Source organism: Chelonoidis abingdonii, chromosome 6 (genome assembly GCF_003597395.2).
Source record: "Chelonoidis abingdonii isolate Lonesome George chromosome 6, CheloAbing_2.0, whole genome shotgun sequence".
Classification (NCBI taxonomy): domain Eukaryota; kingdom Metazoa; phylum Chordata; order Testudines; family Testudinidae; genus Chelonoidis; species Chelonoidis abingdonii.
In genome coordinates this window covers 46,353,218-46,373,952 of record NC_133774.1, presented here as the reverse complement: position 1 = coordinate 46,373,952, position 20,735 = coordinate 46,353,218, and the positions used below count along the sequence as shown (strand labels likewise).

Sequence of the window (20,735 nt, the reverse complement as noted above, 5' to 3'; positions counted from 1 at the left end):
CTGTCTATAAGCAATAGCAGTATGTAATTCATCAGTCTGTATATCCACACCTTTTATATTTTTACATCACAAAACTCCACTTCCTTTTAAGAAGAGCATAAACTGAGGGCAACTGTATTTAAAATTTATTTTACTTCTCTTGATCTAAGGGGAAGCAGTGCAGCCTAGCATCTCAGGCACTGGATTAGGACTCAGGAGACTTGGGGCTTGTCTTCAAGTACAGCGCTATAGCGGCACAGCTGCACCGAAGACACTACTATGCTGACAGGACAGCTTCTCCTGTTGGTGTAGTTAATCCACCTCTGCGATAGCTTCTCCTCTCGACATAGCTCTGTCTGCCCCGCGCTTAGGTCGGTAGAACTATGTCTCTCAGGAGGGTGGATTTTTCACACCCCTGAGCGATGCAGCTATACCAATATAGGTCTCTACTGCAGACTTGGCCTTGGACTCTATTCTTGGCTCGGTCACTGACCTTTTGTATGACCTTGGGCAAGTCATTTACTTATCTATGCCTCAATTTCCCCATCTGTAAAATTGGGATAATGCTATTACTCACGATGGTAAAGCATTTTGAGATCTACTGATGAGAAGCACTATGTAAGAGATAGGTCTGATTATTATCATTAATGACACAAAGTCTCAGCACTGAAGCAGGAAGGAGATAGACAGGCACAGGAGACTTCTCTAATGCTGGTCAAAGCCATTTGTTTTTATGGATCTATTTAATTCATATATACAATAGTCTGCTTTGGTGTTCAGCTTGTTATTTCTGTTCAGTTTCAGAGGCTGTAGTCATATTTTGAAAGATATGCAAAAAAAGCATATGTTGCAACGTAAATTTTCAATAGCTTCCACTTCTCATCACACAAGAAAGTGTTATAAAGGGAAATATGCTACTGAGCTTTATATTGTTAAACTATTTTCTATAGTTTATCAAGCTTTGAAGAGACATATAATTTTTTTTAATTACCTGGTGGGACTCCATTTGTTACCCACGACTCCTGTAGTTTCATTTTCTCCTGACTTTCATATGGACCAAATAAAAGCCCATCCCTTTCCTGTCTTAGATAATATGATCCTTCTAAGTCACGAAGCACAGGCAATTCCATTTTCAGGGCTTTCACTTCAGGGATAGTTGATGTGACAACATATTGATGATGAACAGGTATGAGGGGATGGTGCAGTCCAATCATTGTGCCTATTTCACGAGCCCAGAAGCCTAAGAAACACAATAAACAACCATGCTAATATGCAAACATTAATTTCAGTGAATGGATTTTGTCACTCAGGTAACCTTTATTTGGCATACAGTAATGCTACACTGAGCTGATCAGACTCAAAATAAAGGTTACCGCTTGCATCTGCCCAGAAAGCTATTTTGAATAGAAATTATTATAATGCTATCACTCTTGGGATTTAGATCTGTGTGCATATGTTTGCTTACTGTAACCTGTAAATAACTCTCTTATTTCTTTTTCCTTGTTAATAAACATTCAGATATTTTATTACAGGGATTGGCTATAAGTGTTGTCTGTGGTGTAAGATCTAGGGTATCAACTGATCTGGGGTAAGTGACTGCTCTCTTGGGACTGGAAGCAACCTGAATATTTTGTGTTTTTTGGTGTAGGTGACCATTTATCACTAAATCCAGCTTGCATGGGTGGCAAGATAGACTGGAGAGTCTAAGAGGACTGTCTGTGACTCCATGGTGAGGCTGATATTAGGGATCCAGGGGTTCACATCTGTTACTGGCTTGGTGAAATCTAATTATAGAACATACCACCAATTCGGGCTGTCTGCCATGTTTTTGATAGTCCGCCCTGAGGTAGGCCCTCACAGTCATGAGCCACTCTGCACACCGTGACAGTAGACATGAGATAAATAATGAGTTGAGCATGGGCAATGTATGGACAGAGCGTGCTGTGCTGGGATTGGTTCCTGCAAAGAAACCAATCCAATCAAAAAATGTGTGATGTAATGTACAGTAAATGCCATGAGATGTGTAAACGTATGTAAAGAGAGAGGGTTTCTGTGTAACTTTGGAGCTGTGATGTACCCTCCATTCATCCCTCTGCATTTGAGTTTGATCAACTCAGCGCAACATTGCTGTATGCCAAATAAAGGAACCTGAGTGACAAAATGGGGAGCCAAACTGAGTACTTTGGATCCCAGAGGACTGGATGAGGTATTCTGGATAAGCCTAGTGGAAAAGATCTTGGAACTGGACAAGGTATTCTGGATAAGCCTAGTGGAAAAGATCTTGGAAGGAATCCCAACAATGTGAACCCCAAAATACTGCAGATATGCTTACAACCCAAGTGATTCAACAAAGGTGGCTATGTCATCTTCACACTCTCTTGATTCTTGGGGTTTCTAGGGCCCTTGGTACAACTTAAAGCTGCCACAAGACTCTTTTGCCTTCTGCTGGTTAGGGATCATTGGAATTCAGCATTTTTTATGTTTGTTAAGAATACAGAAGACTATGCAGATCTTCCCAGTGGCCTGGAGAAGCTACATGGTATGTGGATGAGCAGCATATTGACATATGTAATTCAATGCTGACAAATGCAAGATAATGCACATTGGAAAGAATAATCTGTACCATTCATACAGTGTTCTAAAGTAACTGTAACCACTTCAGAAAAAGCCTGGGCACTTGTGAGGACTGCTCAATGAAAATCTTTGATCAGTGCACACAGGAAGTCAAAAAAGAAAGTAACGTTAGCATGCACAAGGATGTGATAAAAAATAATAAAGAGGATATTATACTGCCTTTATATAAACCATCCTCATTTGGAATAATTTGTTCAGTTCCGCTCACCATCTCTTTTTAAAAAATGTAAAGAGGGGGAAAAGGCATCCAAAGACAAGTAGCAGAAGTGGATAGAGGCATAGAACACTTTTGTGGAGAAAAGACTGAAAAGACTACCACTGTTTAGAGAAGTCATAAATAAGAGGTGAAACAAAAAATGGTATTCAGAATAAGGAATGGTACACAAGAGATAAATCAGTTGTGCCTACTTATATGCTCTTTATAATACAAGAACAAGGCAACAAAATTTAAAATTCTTAGAAGGAAATATTTTCTTTACAGAATACATAATAGACCTATGCAATTCATTGCCACAAGATAACTGAGTCCTGACCTTAGTAGGAATCAAAAGGTTAGACATTTATATGGGTAATGAAAACAGACACAGTTATATAAGATAGGATAAAAATTGTTTTTAGAAGGGTCTTTTTAAAGAAGCATTTGGTACAGGCCACTGTTGGAAACAGGATAATGGAGTATGTGGATCTTTGCTCTGTTTCACGGTGCTAATTCCTATGAATACAACCCATCTCTCTTTTTATATTCTCACAAAACTCTATTACTTAACATTGTTTTGCATGATTGTAATATGGGGGCTGTGAGTGGGGGCATATGCCATGGAACGAAGTAAACTAGCACAAAATCAGTCTGGAAGTAGTGGATCTGTGGAGTCTGCTAACATCAGGGATTTCCAAATCCCCTGGGAATAAGAGTAGTTTAAGGTATGAACCCCTGGTAATACGTACAGAAGAACAGAAAGAGGATGACAATAATCCCATCTTTAGTATCCCACGTAGTTTTTCCACCAAAAATTACTTGGACTCAGGGAGATACTGTGAAATACTGTATACGAAAGCACCTCTCTATCCACATCCTCATACTACTGTAATCTCGGCTCAAAATATGCTTAGTGAGTATCATTTAATAACTAATAATGTGCTGGGTCAATCACATCATGCGATAGTGTATGGTTGTACCATTACATGTGAAAGTTAGGAATCCCCTGTATAAGAATCTATAACATTACAAACACACACATACTCCGCCTAGTAAAAGGTTGTTAACATATCTATGGCCTAAATAAGAATGTGTTTTTACCTTCAATTAAATATAAGTTAGTCAAACGGGTACTCAAGACAGCAGGTGGAGGGAGACGGAGCAGGAGAACAAAGCCAAATTTGATTTCGAGAAAACAAGGTTGGAGGAAAAAGCATCGAGTCCTACACTAACAGAGACTCCATGTCAACTTTCTTTACTGATTTGATACACTTTGTTTGAGGGAATATCAGAAGATCCACTTTCAGGCGTTCACTGCGACTATAGTCAAAGGAGCAGAAAACATCCATGCTTCTCTCTCCTTCACACTCAGAAGACGCAAAGGCACCGAGCACCTTTGGGATTGCTGGGTTGATCCTGATGAAAAAGAAAAAGTCAGTTCGTCATCTTGCCTGGAAAGACTGTAAGGTCAGAAAGGCTATTTAAGCAACCTTGAATCAACACTGCTTAAAAGTTCTAGACTTTTGAGATGTTTTTGCACTTTTAATTTGCTGTACCATTTCTAACTACGCTTAAAATCCGCGTTTAGTTGAATTACACTTAAAATCCTATCTTCTTTGTGTTAATAACTTGTTTTATATTTTTAATCTAAACCGCAGTGCAATGCGGCGGTTTTAAAAAAACTGAAACTTTTTGGTGCAACGTCCTATACAAAGGAGGACACAACTGTTGAATATTGATCTGTACAGGAGCAACAAACCTTAAATTCTGAGAACTGGTCCAGGAAGAGGTGGCTGGTAAGCGACACAACGTTTTGGAAAATTCAGGACTGAGAGTGTGTTAGGGGCACCGTGCCATTAGTAGCCAAGTGGGGAACAGCCAGAGACGTGGCTGGTGTCTACTGCTGGACAGGCTGCTGTGGGTAGAGCTGTGGACACAGGCTGCAGCTATACCACAGGGTACGTCTACACTGCACATTTTCGAATTAGCTTAACGCGATATTACAACACAATTATAAATCGGGTTATAGCGCGTCCACAGTGGGATCCGAAATCATTGTGTTGCGTCCATGTCCAAAGCTTACCATCCGACTTCAGGGAGCTGTTGTTGCACGCGTGGATAGTTTTCCTCAGCTATCCATACGCGTCCATTCCGTGGTTGAGAGCACAGTGCCTGATGGGGCAGAAAAATTGCCGCCGGGTGGTGCTGGGTACAGCATCAGCCACCTCCTTTTGGAAGCAAGGGACACGACAACTAGTTGGCGCCTTTTCACGGAGTGCATTGACAAACGCCAATGAAGCAATCTTCCTTTTTTTTTTTTCAAACGTGGTGGGGGGGGAAATAACTGAGGAGCGGTATCCTGAACACGCCAGAACTGTGTTTTGAACCTACAGATCATTGGGAGCAGCTCAAGAATGCAAATAATTTTCAGAGTACTGCTGTGGACTGGTGGATATGCTGGAGTCGCTCTCAGTACCCCTCTCCCCCCTTCATGGAGCGTCGCACTATTTGAGTCTCTGGCTTCCCGTACGGCTTTGCTCAAGTCGCAGCGCTGTATTAATCCTGGTAGTTTGTTTTATTCAAGCCTTTGGCATTTCCGTATTTAAGATGGATCGACCGTAACGTGAGCTGGATACAACAGATTGTCTACCCTCATAAAAACAGAAGTCAAGATAAAGTAGTAGGTACAACTCAAGAAGTTATAATATAACCGTACACCACTACATGTATCCCGGTGCGTAGGGTTGCTGGAGCTCATTTTTCGATTTCAGACTCGGTCATGCGCTCAGCCGTGCTGATAAGATAGCTCATGCCACGACGTGGGCTAAGCAGGAATTAGATTCCAAAATTCGCGGGGCTTTTCCTGTTTTAACCGCTGCCCCTGCGATCCCGAAGTTCAGTATTGGCTGTCAGGAGCGGTCGTTGCTTGACTCTGGATGCCGGCCCGAGGCAATACGTCGATTTCCGCCACAAGCACGAACCCTAATCGAGTGTTAATCACTATCCGAATTAAGCGCTACAATCCTCCTCGAAGTTTGGGGTGAGAGTCCCGAAATCGATTTAAGGCAGCCGTTTAACTCGATCATTTAATGACGACGTTCGTGTGAAAACAGATGACAGCGTTAAATCGGTATATTGGCGATTTAAACGCGATTTAAAGTCGCAGTTGTAAGATCCTGGCCCCGACACTCAGTGTGTGACCTGCTGCTGGGCTACGCTTGTTTGTCAGCAGCTAGGTTGGGAGCTACAACAGCATAGCACTGTGAAACACCCAGGTTCCGGGATAAGTGGTGACCATAGCCCCTCACTGGTTTTGGCCTCACCCTGGAAAGACAAAACTGATGTTCCAAGAAAGGACTATAATAATTTTATTATTTTACTTGCTCACAAAAAAACAGAACAAGAAGGGCAAACGGATATCATAACATGTATCTGCTCCTCTGCAAACAAACAAAACTGGTAGGCCTTAACTGTGTCCCTTTCAAAATGTGCACTATAAGATGCAGTAAACAGCTTCTTAAAATTAAAGATATTTCCTGAAATATATTATTACAATGCAGCTGTCTGTATATGATCTCATGTTAGATTTTTTACTACAACTGATATGGAGTTAATCATAAGCAGAACCTCCAGTGTTATTCAACACCACTTTTTAAATCCATTTATATAGGTATTGTACTTAATTATTTTTTATGTTGACTATAGGATTCAGTACTGCAGTAATGAATTATTGCGTACTTAATTAGCCCAGGACAACAGCTGGGATCCATCATTGGTTCTGTGCCTAAAAATTCTGAACCAAAAAAACAAAATCTTAAAGAAAGAGTGTGCTCTGAGAAACAAAATTCTAACTGAATGTTAAACTCCTCTTCTCATGGGAGAGAAGCTAAAGCAAAAGCATAATTTATACCTTTAGAATTTTTCTACAACAAAATGATTAAAAACATCTCAGAGCGAAATATTTAGTGTTAGTATTGTTTAGCAAATTTACACAGCATGGTAATCTGGTAAGATATTGTAAAAGAAAAAATAACTCAGTTAAAAAAATAAATGTTCCCTTCCTAAGTACATTCCAAAACTGTTGTAAAATGGAACAACTGCTGTGAGGTCAAATATTTGTATATGCAGTATGCATATCTAAAATAAAATCACCATTTCTTCAGGTTTTATTAATAACTCTATTATAAATACACTGCTAGCCTCCTTAGCAAATTCAACACCAGTTAGTTTATGTCAGGGATTATTTATTAGGGGCCCGCTTATTTAAAAATAGAAAACTCACAAGTGGAACAGCTACAAGTTGGTTTAAACTTGTTCATTCCAGTTCCAAACCAAATGTTGACTGTGCACAAAAAAAAAAAAAAAAAAAGAGTAGACAGCTCTCTGATTAACCCTGCTGTGCTTAGAATTAGCAATAAGTCTAGCCAGTGCTGGCATCAAAATTAACAGTAATGATTTAAAGGGCTGGGATTGAAATGAAGAGTGAATGCTGGCTGAAAGAATGTTAATAGCATATACTGGTCATAGTAGTGGTTGCATACCCTGACGCAGAATGTTAAGCAATATCAACTTTAAATGTTCAGTGTTTGGCTGAACACTTAGCTACACATTAGAATTAGACTTAGCCAAGCATATCTTTGGTTTAATAAGTTATCAAAGCAAATGAAAAAGCCTAAGGCTGCAGATCAGCTTTGCAAAGAATGATAAGTTCTGGAAAGCAGTTGTGAGGAAAGCTGGCTATAATGACAATTGACAACACAATCAAAAGGATGCCAATCACATTATAAAATATAATGAAAATTATTAAATGTGCAATACTTCATTAATATGCTCTAATGCCAAGTTTTTAGAAAATGGGTGCCTGAAGTTTGACAAGTAAGTAAGTGGCCTGATTGCCAAAATGCTGAGCGCCCAGCAGCTCCCACTGCCTTCAAAACTTCTGAGAATGATGACAAGGCAAGTCTGGAACTTGACAGCCAGGGGAAAAGATTCTGGAGTATATAAGAGATCCAAAGGTGCCAGGAAGAGCTGGTCAGAAGTTTTCTGAGAAAACAGAGTTCTATCAGAAAATACCGATTTGTAGAACACCCAACAGGTTTCATGGAAACATCTCGGGTCCAGCGAACTTTTGACAAATCAAAGGCAGGATTCCAGCAGAAAGGTTTCCTGCCACTTACTTGGGCAATAATGACAATTACCCAAGAATGACAGACAGTTTCACTCACCAGCTGTTGGGGTCAGGGGAACAGATTTAGTTTCGGAAATAAAATACTGTGTCGGTATTTCCTAACTGAATTTTTTGGGAAAGTTCCAGTTGGGAGGAAATTTTGAAAATTCTGGTTTTGGCCCAATTCAGACCATACTCAAATTTTGAAACAGCAGTATTTCCCATTAACTGGAAATCCCATGTTTCATCCAGCTCCAGTGCCAGGCTGCATGTGTTTGATTAAGAAAGAGTAAAACCATTTTGGAGCAGAACTGGATGAGCTGAAAAAGCACAGAATGGGAGGGAAGAAAACATGGTATCCCCTAACGAACACAGTGAGAGATAAAGGGAGGAAGAATAGGATGACAGGGACGGACAGAACTTGTCAGAGGCCTGAAGAAACCTTTATTCCCAGTGATCTTGATATAAGATAACTTTATAACCTTGTGCAAGGTTACTTAGTCATAGACTTTAATGTCTGAAGGGACCATAGTGATCATCTAGTCTGACCTCCTGCACACTGCCACAGAACCTCACCCATCCACTCCTGAAATAGACCCCTAACCTTTGGCTGAGTTACTGAAGTCCTCAAATCATGGTCTAAAGACTTCATGTTACAGAGAATTCACAATTTATGCTAGTTTAAACCTGCAAGTGACTCCTGCCCCATGCTGCACAACAAGGCAAATAACACTGAGGATCCTTGCCAATCTGACTTGGGTGAAAATTCCTTCCCGACCCCAAATATGGTGATCAGTTAGACCAGTGGTTCTCAACCAGGTAGTGTTTCATCTCTGCTACTAGCAGTTGCTGATGGCCCACATGCTGTTGTAGGCAGTCCCATCGCTCCATACACAATTACACAGAAAACTATGTTAAAAGAACCTTATTACAGTTGCAAAGTCAAGCGCTCAAAAGATAGAAAATACCAGTATCAAGGTTGTCTGTGGAACCTGAAATATGATACAGTCTCTAATTAGATGATCAGGAACTATTTTTTTCACAGGACCCATCTTATTCAGTAAACAGTGTGCATATACTAAGTCCTCCAGGAAGTGTAGAGATACCACAATTTCTGTACACTTTAGATGCAGTCTTTGGTTTCCCATGTCACATCTCCTGCTGGGGCAGAGACAAAGCCTCCCAGGAACCATAGGCTGCAGCTATGCAGATCAGTAGGAAATTTGTTACTTCTTTGCTGTGCATAGTCCTGTTCATAATATAGGGTTTGCCTTGGCACTGGTGCGCTCATCAGTGAGATACTACACACAAGATGGATAGTGCTCTATTAATGAGCAGCTTCCAAAGTTTTTTCTCATTGTTCAAAGTGTGGCCATTGGCTTTCTTTACTACACGAATTCAAACCCTGCTCTAGATACAGAATTATTAATTTCTTCATCCGTTTTTCTGTAGTAGTCATCATTATAGTATCTGAGTGAATCACACACATTAATTAATCTATATTCCCACTATCCCTGTGAAGAGGAGGTGTGGTATTATCCCCATCTTACAGACGGAGAACTGATGCACAGTGCGACTAACACAAACAAATTACCAATTTTGGGTGTCCAATCTGAGCTATCTAGGACCTGATTTTGCAGAATACTTGGCATTGTATAGAAGTTCATATATTCAAGCACAGCTCCCGTTGACTTCAGTGCAGATGTGAGAGCTCAGCACTTCTGCAAATCAGCCCCAGGGTCTCAAGCTGGGCTACCAGAAAATGAGGAACATAAAAATAGTGACCAGCTTTAAGAGATTTGGCTTAAGTGACCTGCCCAACATCACACAGGAATTCTATGACAGACGTGGGGATAAAATCCAGTTCCCTAGGACAGCACTCAGTGTTCTTATTTATGAGGCTATCCTTTCTTTTCCTGCAATCCCCCGCTTCATTTATTTCAGTTTCCAACTTCTGCAACAAATGAGGCTAGAGTCCTACCAAAAAGAGTCCCATTTACTATACAACTCCAGTTCATCCCCAGAGCAGGTCTATGGTCCTCTGTAATATAGCAGGCAGTAATGGAATTAAAGATTATTACAGTGCATGTGCACAATGGGGCCTAACTGCAGTTGCAAGAAACATCTTAATTCTGGCATAGCCAAACTTTTGAGTGCTTGTCTTTGCAACCTTAGTAATGTTCTTTTAATGCAGTTTTCTTGTATATACTTGCATAGGATTTTTAAAAAATAGAAAAAACCCCAGAAATTCCATCATGTGACATCATATGACATCCACATGGGCTATCAGTGGGGCTGGAACCTTTTAGATCCATCAAGCAAACCTCTGCTGCTTAAGCGAAGGGAGTAATTGATAGCAACAGTATGTTGTCATCCTCGGTGTGGACAAGCACTAGAAACATACACTTTACCACTGGTTTTCACAGTTATTTGCTGACAGCAGAAGAATGGTGAGACTCAGGAATCTTGAATTCCATTCCAGGCTCTGTAGCAGAGTGTGCTCTAGTGGGCACAGACACTGCTGTCTGTTTTCACCAAGCTTAACCCCTCCTGCACCATCCCCTCTAACTTGTCCCTTGTCTCCTCCCCATCCCTGGCTCCTTCTCAGAGTTCCATTCTCCTTGCTCATTCAATCCCAATCTTCACTCCTTCACGCGGCCTGGGGGGTCGTGGGGACTCACTCCCTTCTTCCAGCTCACTCCCTTCTTCCAGTGCTGATGCCTGGCACAGGGCTGGCCCGAGTCCTGTCTCCCTCCCCCACCCACCGCACGGGGCTGGCATGAGCCCTCCCCTACTGCACACTGCTGAACTGAGCCACTTGCTCAAGGCCCCCACTCATGAGGGTGGGGTTGCTGGTCGCTGAAACCCTGCCTGCCCCCTGCCAGAGCCTTGCCTCCCCTCCCTGCAAGGTGAGGCTGGCATCACTGCTCACCATCTCCACACTGCATCCCACTTTTTTGGCAAAAGTGGGTATTTGTCTGTTTGCTCTTGTCAACTGATCACGTCAGCAAGAGCAAACGGGACAACTGCCCACTTCTGCCAAAAAAGTTGGGACAGTTGGGATAGGGCTTCAAAAAGGGACTGTCCCGGGCAAAACGGGCATATGGTCACTCTAGCCTAGTCCCACCCTGGCCCGAGCAGCTGGATCAGTCCTTCTGAGTCCCATAGCCTTACGTTGGTGCATATGCGTTTGGTCAGCACTAGGACTCTGTGGAGAGGTTTCAGGCATACTTTAAAGATGAAATCTTTGGAGATGATTTACCTGTTAAACTCTAGTAAGTCTCTACTGAACATTTTTCAAAGGCTTATAATTGGCCAAATTGGTTGGTGGATTTTCACAGGCAAAAGACACATCCCTGACTCAGGGGTCACTCCCTGCCAAATTTAAAGTTTCATCTCCAAAGCATAGGGACACTAGAACTGTTCAAAGAAGGTCTCGAGATTTACTGGTCAAAAACAATTTATTTTTCCCTAGCCTCATTCTTTGAAATGTGAACGGTTTGGCAGAAAATTTAAAAAAAAAAAATACCTGAAACAGCCACTAAGCATGGAAAATTTCAGTCCAAAGGTTAATGTTTGGCAAAATTAGAAGCAACCAAACATAGGGTCTTATAATGGGAAGTATTGTGCAATCATACTAAAAAAATGCCATGTTACTACTTGCATATAATAAGGGGAGTTTTTTACATACTGCTTAATACAGAATAAGTAATACTTAATACAATGAATGTTAAAAGTTACAAACAGAGTAAAATAAATACAAATCATTTTAACTTAATATTTATGGAGCATAAAAATATATTGTTAAAAAGGGGACGTTTAACCTACCAGTCAAACAGTAAAAATCCTCCCCTTCAGGGATATGGGAATGCAGTTTCACATCTGAAGGCAACACAGAGTAAGATAAAACTGAAAGGGTCAGTATTATCTTATTTGTTGCACCACAATAGGTTTCTGAGGAAAGATATAATAGAGAGCAGCCAGCCCTTCACTCCCTGCCCCACCCCCGTTCGATCATTCCAGCTTGTTTCCCAAGGAGCACCCATGTGGGTTCCATAATTTTAAGGAGAGGGGACTATCTTGCAGAGGTAGCATTTTATCCCTTCCAGCCACCCCACCCCAGACTGCCAGATCATCTTGTAAAAGCTAATGGGATAGTCTGACCCCTAGTATTTTGTTGGAGACAAACCAGAGAAAGTGAGAGAAAAGAAATGTTATTAATGTTTTTGTTCCGTACAAATAATAAATAATAATAATGTCTAGTCAGGGATAATTGAAAGGTATTTCTTCCACTAAGCATTCAGTTTCCACAATACTACTGTGAGGCAAGAGCCCATTAAAAAAATCAGGACAGCCTGATACCAAATCATGGGTTTTATGGGTTCAGCAGGAACTAGAGAGTTACTAGAAAACATATTGCACACATTACTACAAGACAAATAGTAGAGTACTACTGCTGAATCTGAGTTACTATATCTTATACCAATTATTTTTTAAACTTTAAAAGGTATCAAAGTATATTTTAAATTCTTACCTGCTGTATTCACAATTCTGTTTGTTCTAATTATTCCATGTGGAGTTTCAACTTCCCAGGTCCCATCTGATCTAGGGCTCAGATTTGTCACTTGGACTGGGTAATTTAACAGGGCACCATATTTCCTGGCTCCTGCAGCCAAGGCCATAGTGAGAGAATAGGGATCAATATGACCATCTCCAGGGTTATACAGGCCAGCTAAAACCTAAGTGGATCACACAAGATTAATTCAAATTAAATTTGCTGCTTTCATTGCCTCTCATATTAAACTGAATTTCTTGAGTCAACTGAAAACCAATTTTATAAGCATATTATATTATCAAGACTTCAACGGGCTAACTCTGTAATTGTCCTATGGAAGTGTGATTCTCCAGCATCAGAATCTATCTGTGATTATAGAGGCCAAGGATGAAGATTTCAGAAAGAAACGCAAGTGAACAGAATGTGTCAAATGTCTTGCAAAAATCTCTTAAAGGGTTTCAGACAATTCACCATAAGTAGTAACATTCAGAAGGTTTAGATCATTTGCACATTTTAAAATGAGTATGATCATTTCTCATCCCATGAAAATCTATGGTAGTTGTTAAAACATTTACCACATTTTAAAAATTAAAATAATGGCCCTGATAAACCCCTCTCATGGGAAAACTAGTAGGGAGGGAGTTAATCAGAGGAAATCTTTGCAAAATTCACCTCATGGAATTCCCTGTGAATTGTTCCACTAGAAAAATGATTTTGCTTCTACAGAATGGAATGCAGTTCTTGCTCATAAGTCCAATGGATCTCTAGGATCTGTGAAAATCCCAAGGTACCTGAAGGGAGCCATCCACACAGAATCCCTGTGCCTCCACTCTGGCTCTTGGTTTCCAGTATCATTCTCATATCCTACTCCATGACAGCACTGCTTCATTATGAGTGGGCTTGGGAGGATTAGATTTTTTTATCACTAAATGTCAGTAAACACTGATTTCACCATACAAATATAAAAATATTTCCACTGATAATAATAGAAATGTACAGACGGCAAAGAAAGAAAAGTGCTGCTTGAGAACTTATTAGGGTCTGATTTAAGGATTTTTACTTTGTATATTTTGACACGTGATGTTGACAATTTGTGTTTTCACAGTTGATAAAAATAAAAATTGCTTAAAAATAAACATTCATATTATCCAGCAAAATTATAAAAAAGTGAAAATCAAATTCTGCTAAGCCTAATTCTGAGCAATTAGATAAGGGAGTTTAGAACAGAAACAGTACGCCAACATTAACTCTATTTGTCTTTGCTGAGCTTTCTCTTAGAATACTTGGATCTGAGTTTCAGCTCTGTGTCCTGAACAAAGCTCTGTGTTTCTCTTTCTTCCCGAATTTTACTCTCCCATGCAATAGAAACTCCCCAGAGGATCTTGTTAATGTTGCCCTAATAGAATCACATGGGAAAGTGACTCATTCTCATTTACACTAAGCCCCTTTACACTGCTTGAGCCAAAACCTTTTATACTAAGGGCCTTAGTGGGCACAAGAGAATCAGGCCCTGGATTTACATAATCTTTGGAAGTCCAACATTTAACCTGAAGGAAAGCTGTTTTCACAACATTTTATTCTTTACCTTTTCCATGTTCATATGGGAAACAGCTCTTGTATTCTCTCAGGCCCAATAAGATACTGCTCTGTTGGATGCCAACCAGCTCGCGTCATTTGGTACTTGAATTCATCCACTTAGTAGGGGTGGAAGCAATTCTGATGCTGCCTGGCTGATGAAATCCCACAGCCTAAAATATGCATAACAAAAATAAATTTAATGAGTTATCATTAAGACTTTGTCTTATCCCAGTCTAAACACCTGATTCTACAACAGTGAAGTCAATGGGAGTTTTGCCATTGACTTCGGTGACCACAAGCCCTAAATCCCCTTGAAGCATCAGGCCCCAAATGTAGAATTGGGGAGAGTAAAGAACAATTTGTTGACACATAAAGCCTAACTAAGCTGAGCGAGCAAGTTACTTAAATGTACACTACTTCAAAATAAGTTGTAACAAAAAAAAAACCTCTATCGTATTTCATTATTCTTTATTAATTTTGAACCTCTAAGATTGGATTAATGAGCCAATTTTGTGGGCAGTATCTCCCCTACTTATACATTTTAAAAAATAGGTCAGATAAATTTAAAAGTTAATATTTAGTATCTTATCTAAATAGATCATTACACATACACCTCTCGTCACTGTCTAAAATGGGCCATCTTCATTATCACTACAAAAGTTTTTTTTCTCCTGCTGCTAGTAGCTCATCTTAATTAATTAGCCTCTTACAGTTTGGTATGGCTACTTCCATTTTTTCATGTTCTCTGTTATGTTACATATCTTCTACTATACGTTCCATTCTATGCATCTGATGAAGTGGGCTGTAGCCCACGAAAGCTTATGCTCAAATAAAGGTGTTAGTCTCTAAGATGCCACAAGTACTCCTGTTCTTTTTGCGGATACAGATTAACACGGCTGGCTACTCTGAAACCTGTAAATGTAAACAAACTTGTTCAGTCTGAGCGATTGGCTAAACAAGAAGTAGAACTGAGTAGACTCGTAGACTCTATAAAGTTTTGCATTGTTTTATTTTTGAATGCAGTTATATAACAATTTTTTTTTTTAAGTTTCACTGTCATAAAGTGATTGTACTACAGTACTTGTATGAGGTGAATTGAGAGAAATACTATTTTCTTTTACCATTTTTACAGTGCAAATATTTGTAATAAAAATAATAATATAAAGTGATAACTATACACTTTGTATTCTGTGTTGTAATTGAAATCAATACATTGGAAAATGTAGAAAAAATCCAAAAAATATTTAATAAATTTCTATTGTGTATTCTATTATTGTTTAATAGTGAATTAAAACTGTGATTAATTGTGATTAATTTTTTAATCATGATTAATTTTTTTAATCACATGAGTTAAGTGTGTATGATAACCCTAGTTTAAACTATTGTGCTTTAATACTCGCAGTGCAAGTGCAAGTATTTAAGTGCAAGTACTGCATTAGATCTAGTAACAGCAGAATTCACTATGGCATTCTGCTAATATCTTTAATCCTGCTGAAAAGTAGGGTAAGGCCACAGGGTTTTTTGTGAGAATTATCAAATTGGCAGATTAGCAAAGTGAAAATCACTGTTTTTGTTGCAGTGTCAAACACGAAGGAGGGAAAATGTTGGCTGGAGAAAGTGATTTAGTCACCAAAGAGAAGCACAGCTCTGAAATAGATATGATGAACTTCAGCAATCTTCTCAATTACGGACAGAATCAAACCATTTAAATTAAAACCAGGAATGCCTAATTGTCAGATTGCTCATTCCTGAATGCCGTTTTAACTCAAATAGAAAGATGATACTGCCATCTGTTTGCCTGCTTGGTTTCTGAGTTATAATACGTGTTTAAATTTTGAAATCTGTTTTCTATTTAAGAGTTAGAAAGATTGTGGGGGAGCATCTGCAGTATTCTGGAGTTAAATGCTAGAAAATGAATGTAGGATAGACATAGAGATAGCAAACTACATTCAGATAAAGTGAGCCCTTGTGGTATGAGAGCTCCCTTTAGATGCATCCGCACACAGACACAGACACACACACAACGTATCCATTCTAAATCTGCCCATAATTTTTTTAGCATGACTAATATTGATCTGAATTAATATTTTTAAAAGTTAAGTCTTTCACCTGCCCAGTTTCCTCCTCCAATTTTTCATAGAGTTTGATGCTGTAGTAATGGATTTTCTTCAGATTAATTCCAGGATGAAAGTAAGTTGTTAACCCAGCCTTGAATAAGAAACAAAAAACAACAACATATGAGTATTTTTGGAAATGCATTACTTTCTTTCCCCCTTTCTAGACAGCTTTTTTCCAGATGTTGTTATTCAAAAGGAACTGTCAGTACAAAGAAAAACAACACCTGGCTGGAGCCAACAGTTCTTTTTATTTATTTGTTTGTTTATAATAAAAAATTGTTTCCTAGTTTACTAGCATTCTCCTTCTATGCACAGATGTTTTTTCCACCTGTCTTCTCTCATCAGTTTGTCAAGTCACAATATCTCCGTTGTACTTGTTCTCTACCATGGTTTCATTCCTTGTTTAAACTATTCATTTTTTTACATAAATCTTTTGGATGAGACATAAAACTGAGTTCCCAACTACCCGTGGTTTCTAAAAATCCCATAGACCTTGCTGCTGGAGATGTGGGTCTCCATATTTTGGGACAATTCCAGGATACAATCCTTTTGGTTAGAAGAAGGGAAAAGGAATAATATGATAATGGATCTCTCATGAAAAATTATTTCTCAGAACTGTGTTTTGGGATATATCCTATCGTCTTAAAAACTTTCCAACTCACAAAAAGCTTGGTTCTGTAGAGCAGTGCTTGCAGCCAAATGACTTGCATTGCTTAGGTGGAAGAGCAGACTGCCTCCAGGAATAAAAGCTTGGCACAACAACCTGGCTGACCTAGGAGCTAAAAAGCAGCTAATGTTTCAGAGAAGAGGGATATCAGATATATTTGATAAGATTTGATCTAACTTTTTAGAAACCTTTGACAATTTCTACTAGCTGGAACTTCCTATCTCTACCACTTTTTGTCCTTTTTTTCGCTTCCATTACTTCACTTTTCTGTTCTTTTGTCTTCTTGTCTGTTCTTCTCTTATTTTTGGAAGAAAAAAAATCAATAAAACATAAATAATAACAAAAGATCACAGGGTTTTCAAGAGGAGGCATATAAACACTGGTATCCTGGCTGAATCCTAATACAGGTGATTACATCCTGTCTCCCTAAAAGTGCTTTTATAATTTTTTCAAGAATGTAGACAGTTTCAATTTACAGTTGCCAAATAAGCACATATGTAAAACTACTTTTGGTTTTGACATTTTTCAGTTTGCCATCTCTAATTACTTTGTATTGTATATTTTTCTTAAGCTTTTAATTTTTCAAGTCAATGGGACCTATATACTCACATGAATAAGGCTAGCAGGATTTGGTTTTATTTAAAAACATGTTTGTATTGCATTTAATTTTAATGCTATTCCTATAACAATTTATACTTTGCCATAAGCATATATTGCATCACTAAGATCAAATGTGGTAATAGTTAAACAATATCTTAGAAATGCTCTGTCTAGGGACTTTATCCTGCCCTTACAGGGGATGTATTCAATGACTTTGAAGGTAGTTTCCAAATTTTCATTATGAAGATTCTCTCTTTTTGGTATTTTAAAATTTATACAATAGTATAAACCCTTATCCCCAAAAGAGACCCAGGGAAAACAACCTAACCTTTTAAAACTATCCACCTAATGATATATATTTCAGTTGCGGTTACTGTGAATTATTTTTGTTACTAAGGCCTGGATTCATAAGTATATTCCATACTGTTCACAATCTGAATGTCTTTATTTTAATTGTTTTGAGTCAGAACCTAGTGCAATTTTATTACTGTTTTTTCAGTTAATTTATGTCTTGATCACTTCTTAAAAATTAGGTCCTCAAGGTCTGATCTACTGTTTTGCTCAATAAAATGAATAAAGAAATTAATTATATCTTAACTCTTAAAACTTTCACTTTTCTCTAGCTATTTACATATATTTTTTTTTCTCTCAATTCATATCACAACCTTTGTACTGTCTTCCTTTATTTGCACAAAAATTGCCTGATCAGTCTTTTGTTCCTCCCCTGAATGTATTTAATCTATATTAAGTGAAACTCAGTTGTAGTGATCGCTGTTGGTAATAATTAATTAGTTATATGGGCCAAAAATTACTTTTCAAAACCATTTGATAGTGTCTCTGATGTATTCACCACACAACACCACCCATGGGCATTTAGTTACAAGGATCAAATTGGAAGTAATATCTTTGACCTTTTTAAATGTAGCAAGGAATTTCACACTTTTCGGAGTGCTATTTGGCTGTAGATAAAGAATGTTATTGGTTTCAAGAGTGCTATTTAGAGCCAGTTACAACCTGACCAACCTGCTTTAGGATTAAAATTCCAAGAAGAGTTTGCTCTATCTTTGCCAGATGGAGATTGTTCTTTAACATGTCTGATTTGAGAAATTAACTAACTACCTTGCTGATCTAGATGTGGTGACCATTTGCATATAAAAATCAAAACAGATATTGCCAAAATCCATCCTTATAATAGAATTCTTCTGTAATTTTTATATGTTTCGTTTCTTGTATTTTAGTTCTGTTCTATTCTTGATTTTATACTGCACCCGTTATCACAGCAGCATTCTGATAGAAATTTCATTATTTCTTTCATCTCTCTCTCTCTCTCACACACACACACACACACACACACAGTCTCCTTACAGATTTGACCAGACCACCTTACTATGATTTCATTTTCTTTATGCTATGATCTACAAACCATTCTATAATAATTAAACAGCATACTACATTGAATTTTGCATGTCAAGAAGATTACATAAAGATTTTTTGGGATGATACAAGATAGCACTGCTTTAGAAAACAACTGTTCAAATTAAGAACAAAGGGCCCGATTCTGTCCAGACTGACTTACTCCTAATGACTTGGGATTGCACAGGGATTCAGGATAGAATATGGCTTGAAGAGGTCTTTGTATCCTACAAAGGCTCAATTTTGCTCCCATTTGTACCTAGGCAACCACCACTTGTTTCAAAGCTGGTTAGATAGGTGTAAATATGAGCAGAATTTGGCCTAACAGTTGTGTCTCCTATTAATGTTAAGAGTAAAATTCATGCTTTCTGAACTGTTTTTATTTAAATAAAATGAAAGTCAAACAACTTTTTTCACAGTATTGTGCCTAAAATAGCTAACACAACTTATCTGAAATTTTGTAACATTGCTCCAGAGCTGAGAACTTGCAAGCCAGGTTTCAGCACTGAGTAACAGCAGAAATATAATTGATTGAAAATGTGACCCTTTGTTCTAGCAATGCTGGCTGGACTCTGAAAGAGAAAATCTGAAGCAGTATGTTGTCTAAATTAAAATGTAAGCTCCTTGGGACAGTAGCAATATATTGTCTGTAAAAGTGTCATGAACATTACCATGCTAAATAAAATAAACAAATAAATAAATAAATAAATAAAATATTTTAAATTCTGCCTAGTGTGGCATTACTACAGGAAAACTGTTGTTATATAAGCCAGTATCTAGATGACATGAGACAGAACTACAGACAATAACAACTTTGATCCTTCTCTTTTTCAACTGTAGTCATGAGACAAGCTATGTCACCCTGAGGTTTTACATAATGGGCATTCCCTTTTGAACCTGTATCACAACATGATATTCTGAAGCAGACTATTTTATTGTCTTAATGTAATACCATCAAGTACTGTTGTAGGAAGAACTGTTGACTAGCTCTTCACAATATGACAATCATCCTGTTATGGGAGCTTTTTTTTCCCCATTTTGTCTCTCACCTCCACCCCTTTATGACAGAATTCTTCGTCTTGCAACTCCATTACCACCCATCAAGACAAAAGTACTGGCAAGTAGTTTAACTGCTGTACCTTTATTCATCATCTAAATTTTCACAAGTTTCCATGACCCTTTTTTCATTTATGTCCTGCCATCCAGTCCCATTTTTGGACATTTACACTTTTGTCTCAGTAGCAATTTCGAAATTTTTAAATATTTTTCTTTATTGGGTGCATTAGAACTATTTGTGTGGTTTTTTCATGTGTTATGGTTAGAAGATTTTTCAGAAGAAAACAGGTTTTTACACATTTTAAATAAAGTTCAGCAGACAGAGAATAAGCCCTTATAAAACAATTTACAGAATAAAGCAGATTTGAGAGAGAAAGGCAGACAGAAAGAAAGTTTTAAAATTGTAGAAAAGAAAAAGAACAGAAAGAATTTTAGAAGTGCAAGAAAAAGAAAAACAAATCCTATTCTACTTGTAAGCTGTAAAGAAAGTTTTAAAATTTAGGATACAGTACAAAACCCACAACAGATGGGTTTTACGGTAAAAAAAATAGAAATTTTAAAAAGACAAAAGCCATAGCTTTGTCACTGCATGAAGTTCACAAGATAAGGCTATAGCCTCTTACATGGTAATCTGAAGAAACAGCTCCAAGCCCACTTTCTCCTCCTTTCCTGACTCCCTCCCTCCATGACCAATATAAAACTGTCATGTTCTTTTGCTAAACATACAGTTTTTAATCTTATCAAACAAACTTTTAAAAGTTTACCATGTGCTA

General features: G+C 38.2%; 1 protein-coding gene across 1 annotated transcript in view; it reads right to left on the bottom strand.

Moving 5' to 3' along the window:
* Positions 1 to 20,735, bottom strand: part of DMGDH (dimethylglycine dehydrogenase) — a 105,293-nt gene that overhangs the window by 67,446 nt on the left and 17,112 nt on the right. The window contains 6 exon segments of the mRNA XM_075066995.1: positions 971 to 1,219; positions 12,511 to 12,715; positions 14,117 to 14,130; positions 14,133 to 14,228; positions 14,231 to 14,279; positions 16,219 to 16,317. Coding sequence (XP_074923096.1) covers positions 971 to 1,219; positions 12,511 to 12,715; positions 14,117 to 14,130; positions 14,133 to 14,228; positions 14,231 to 14,279; positions 16,219 to 16,317 — 712 coding nt within the window.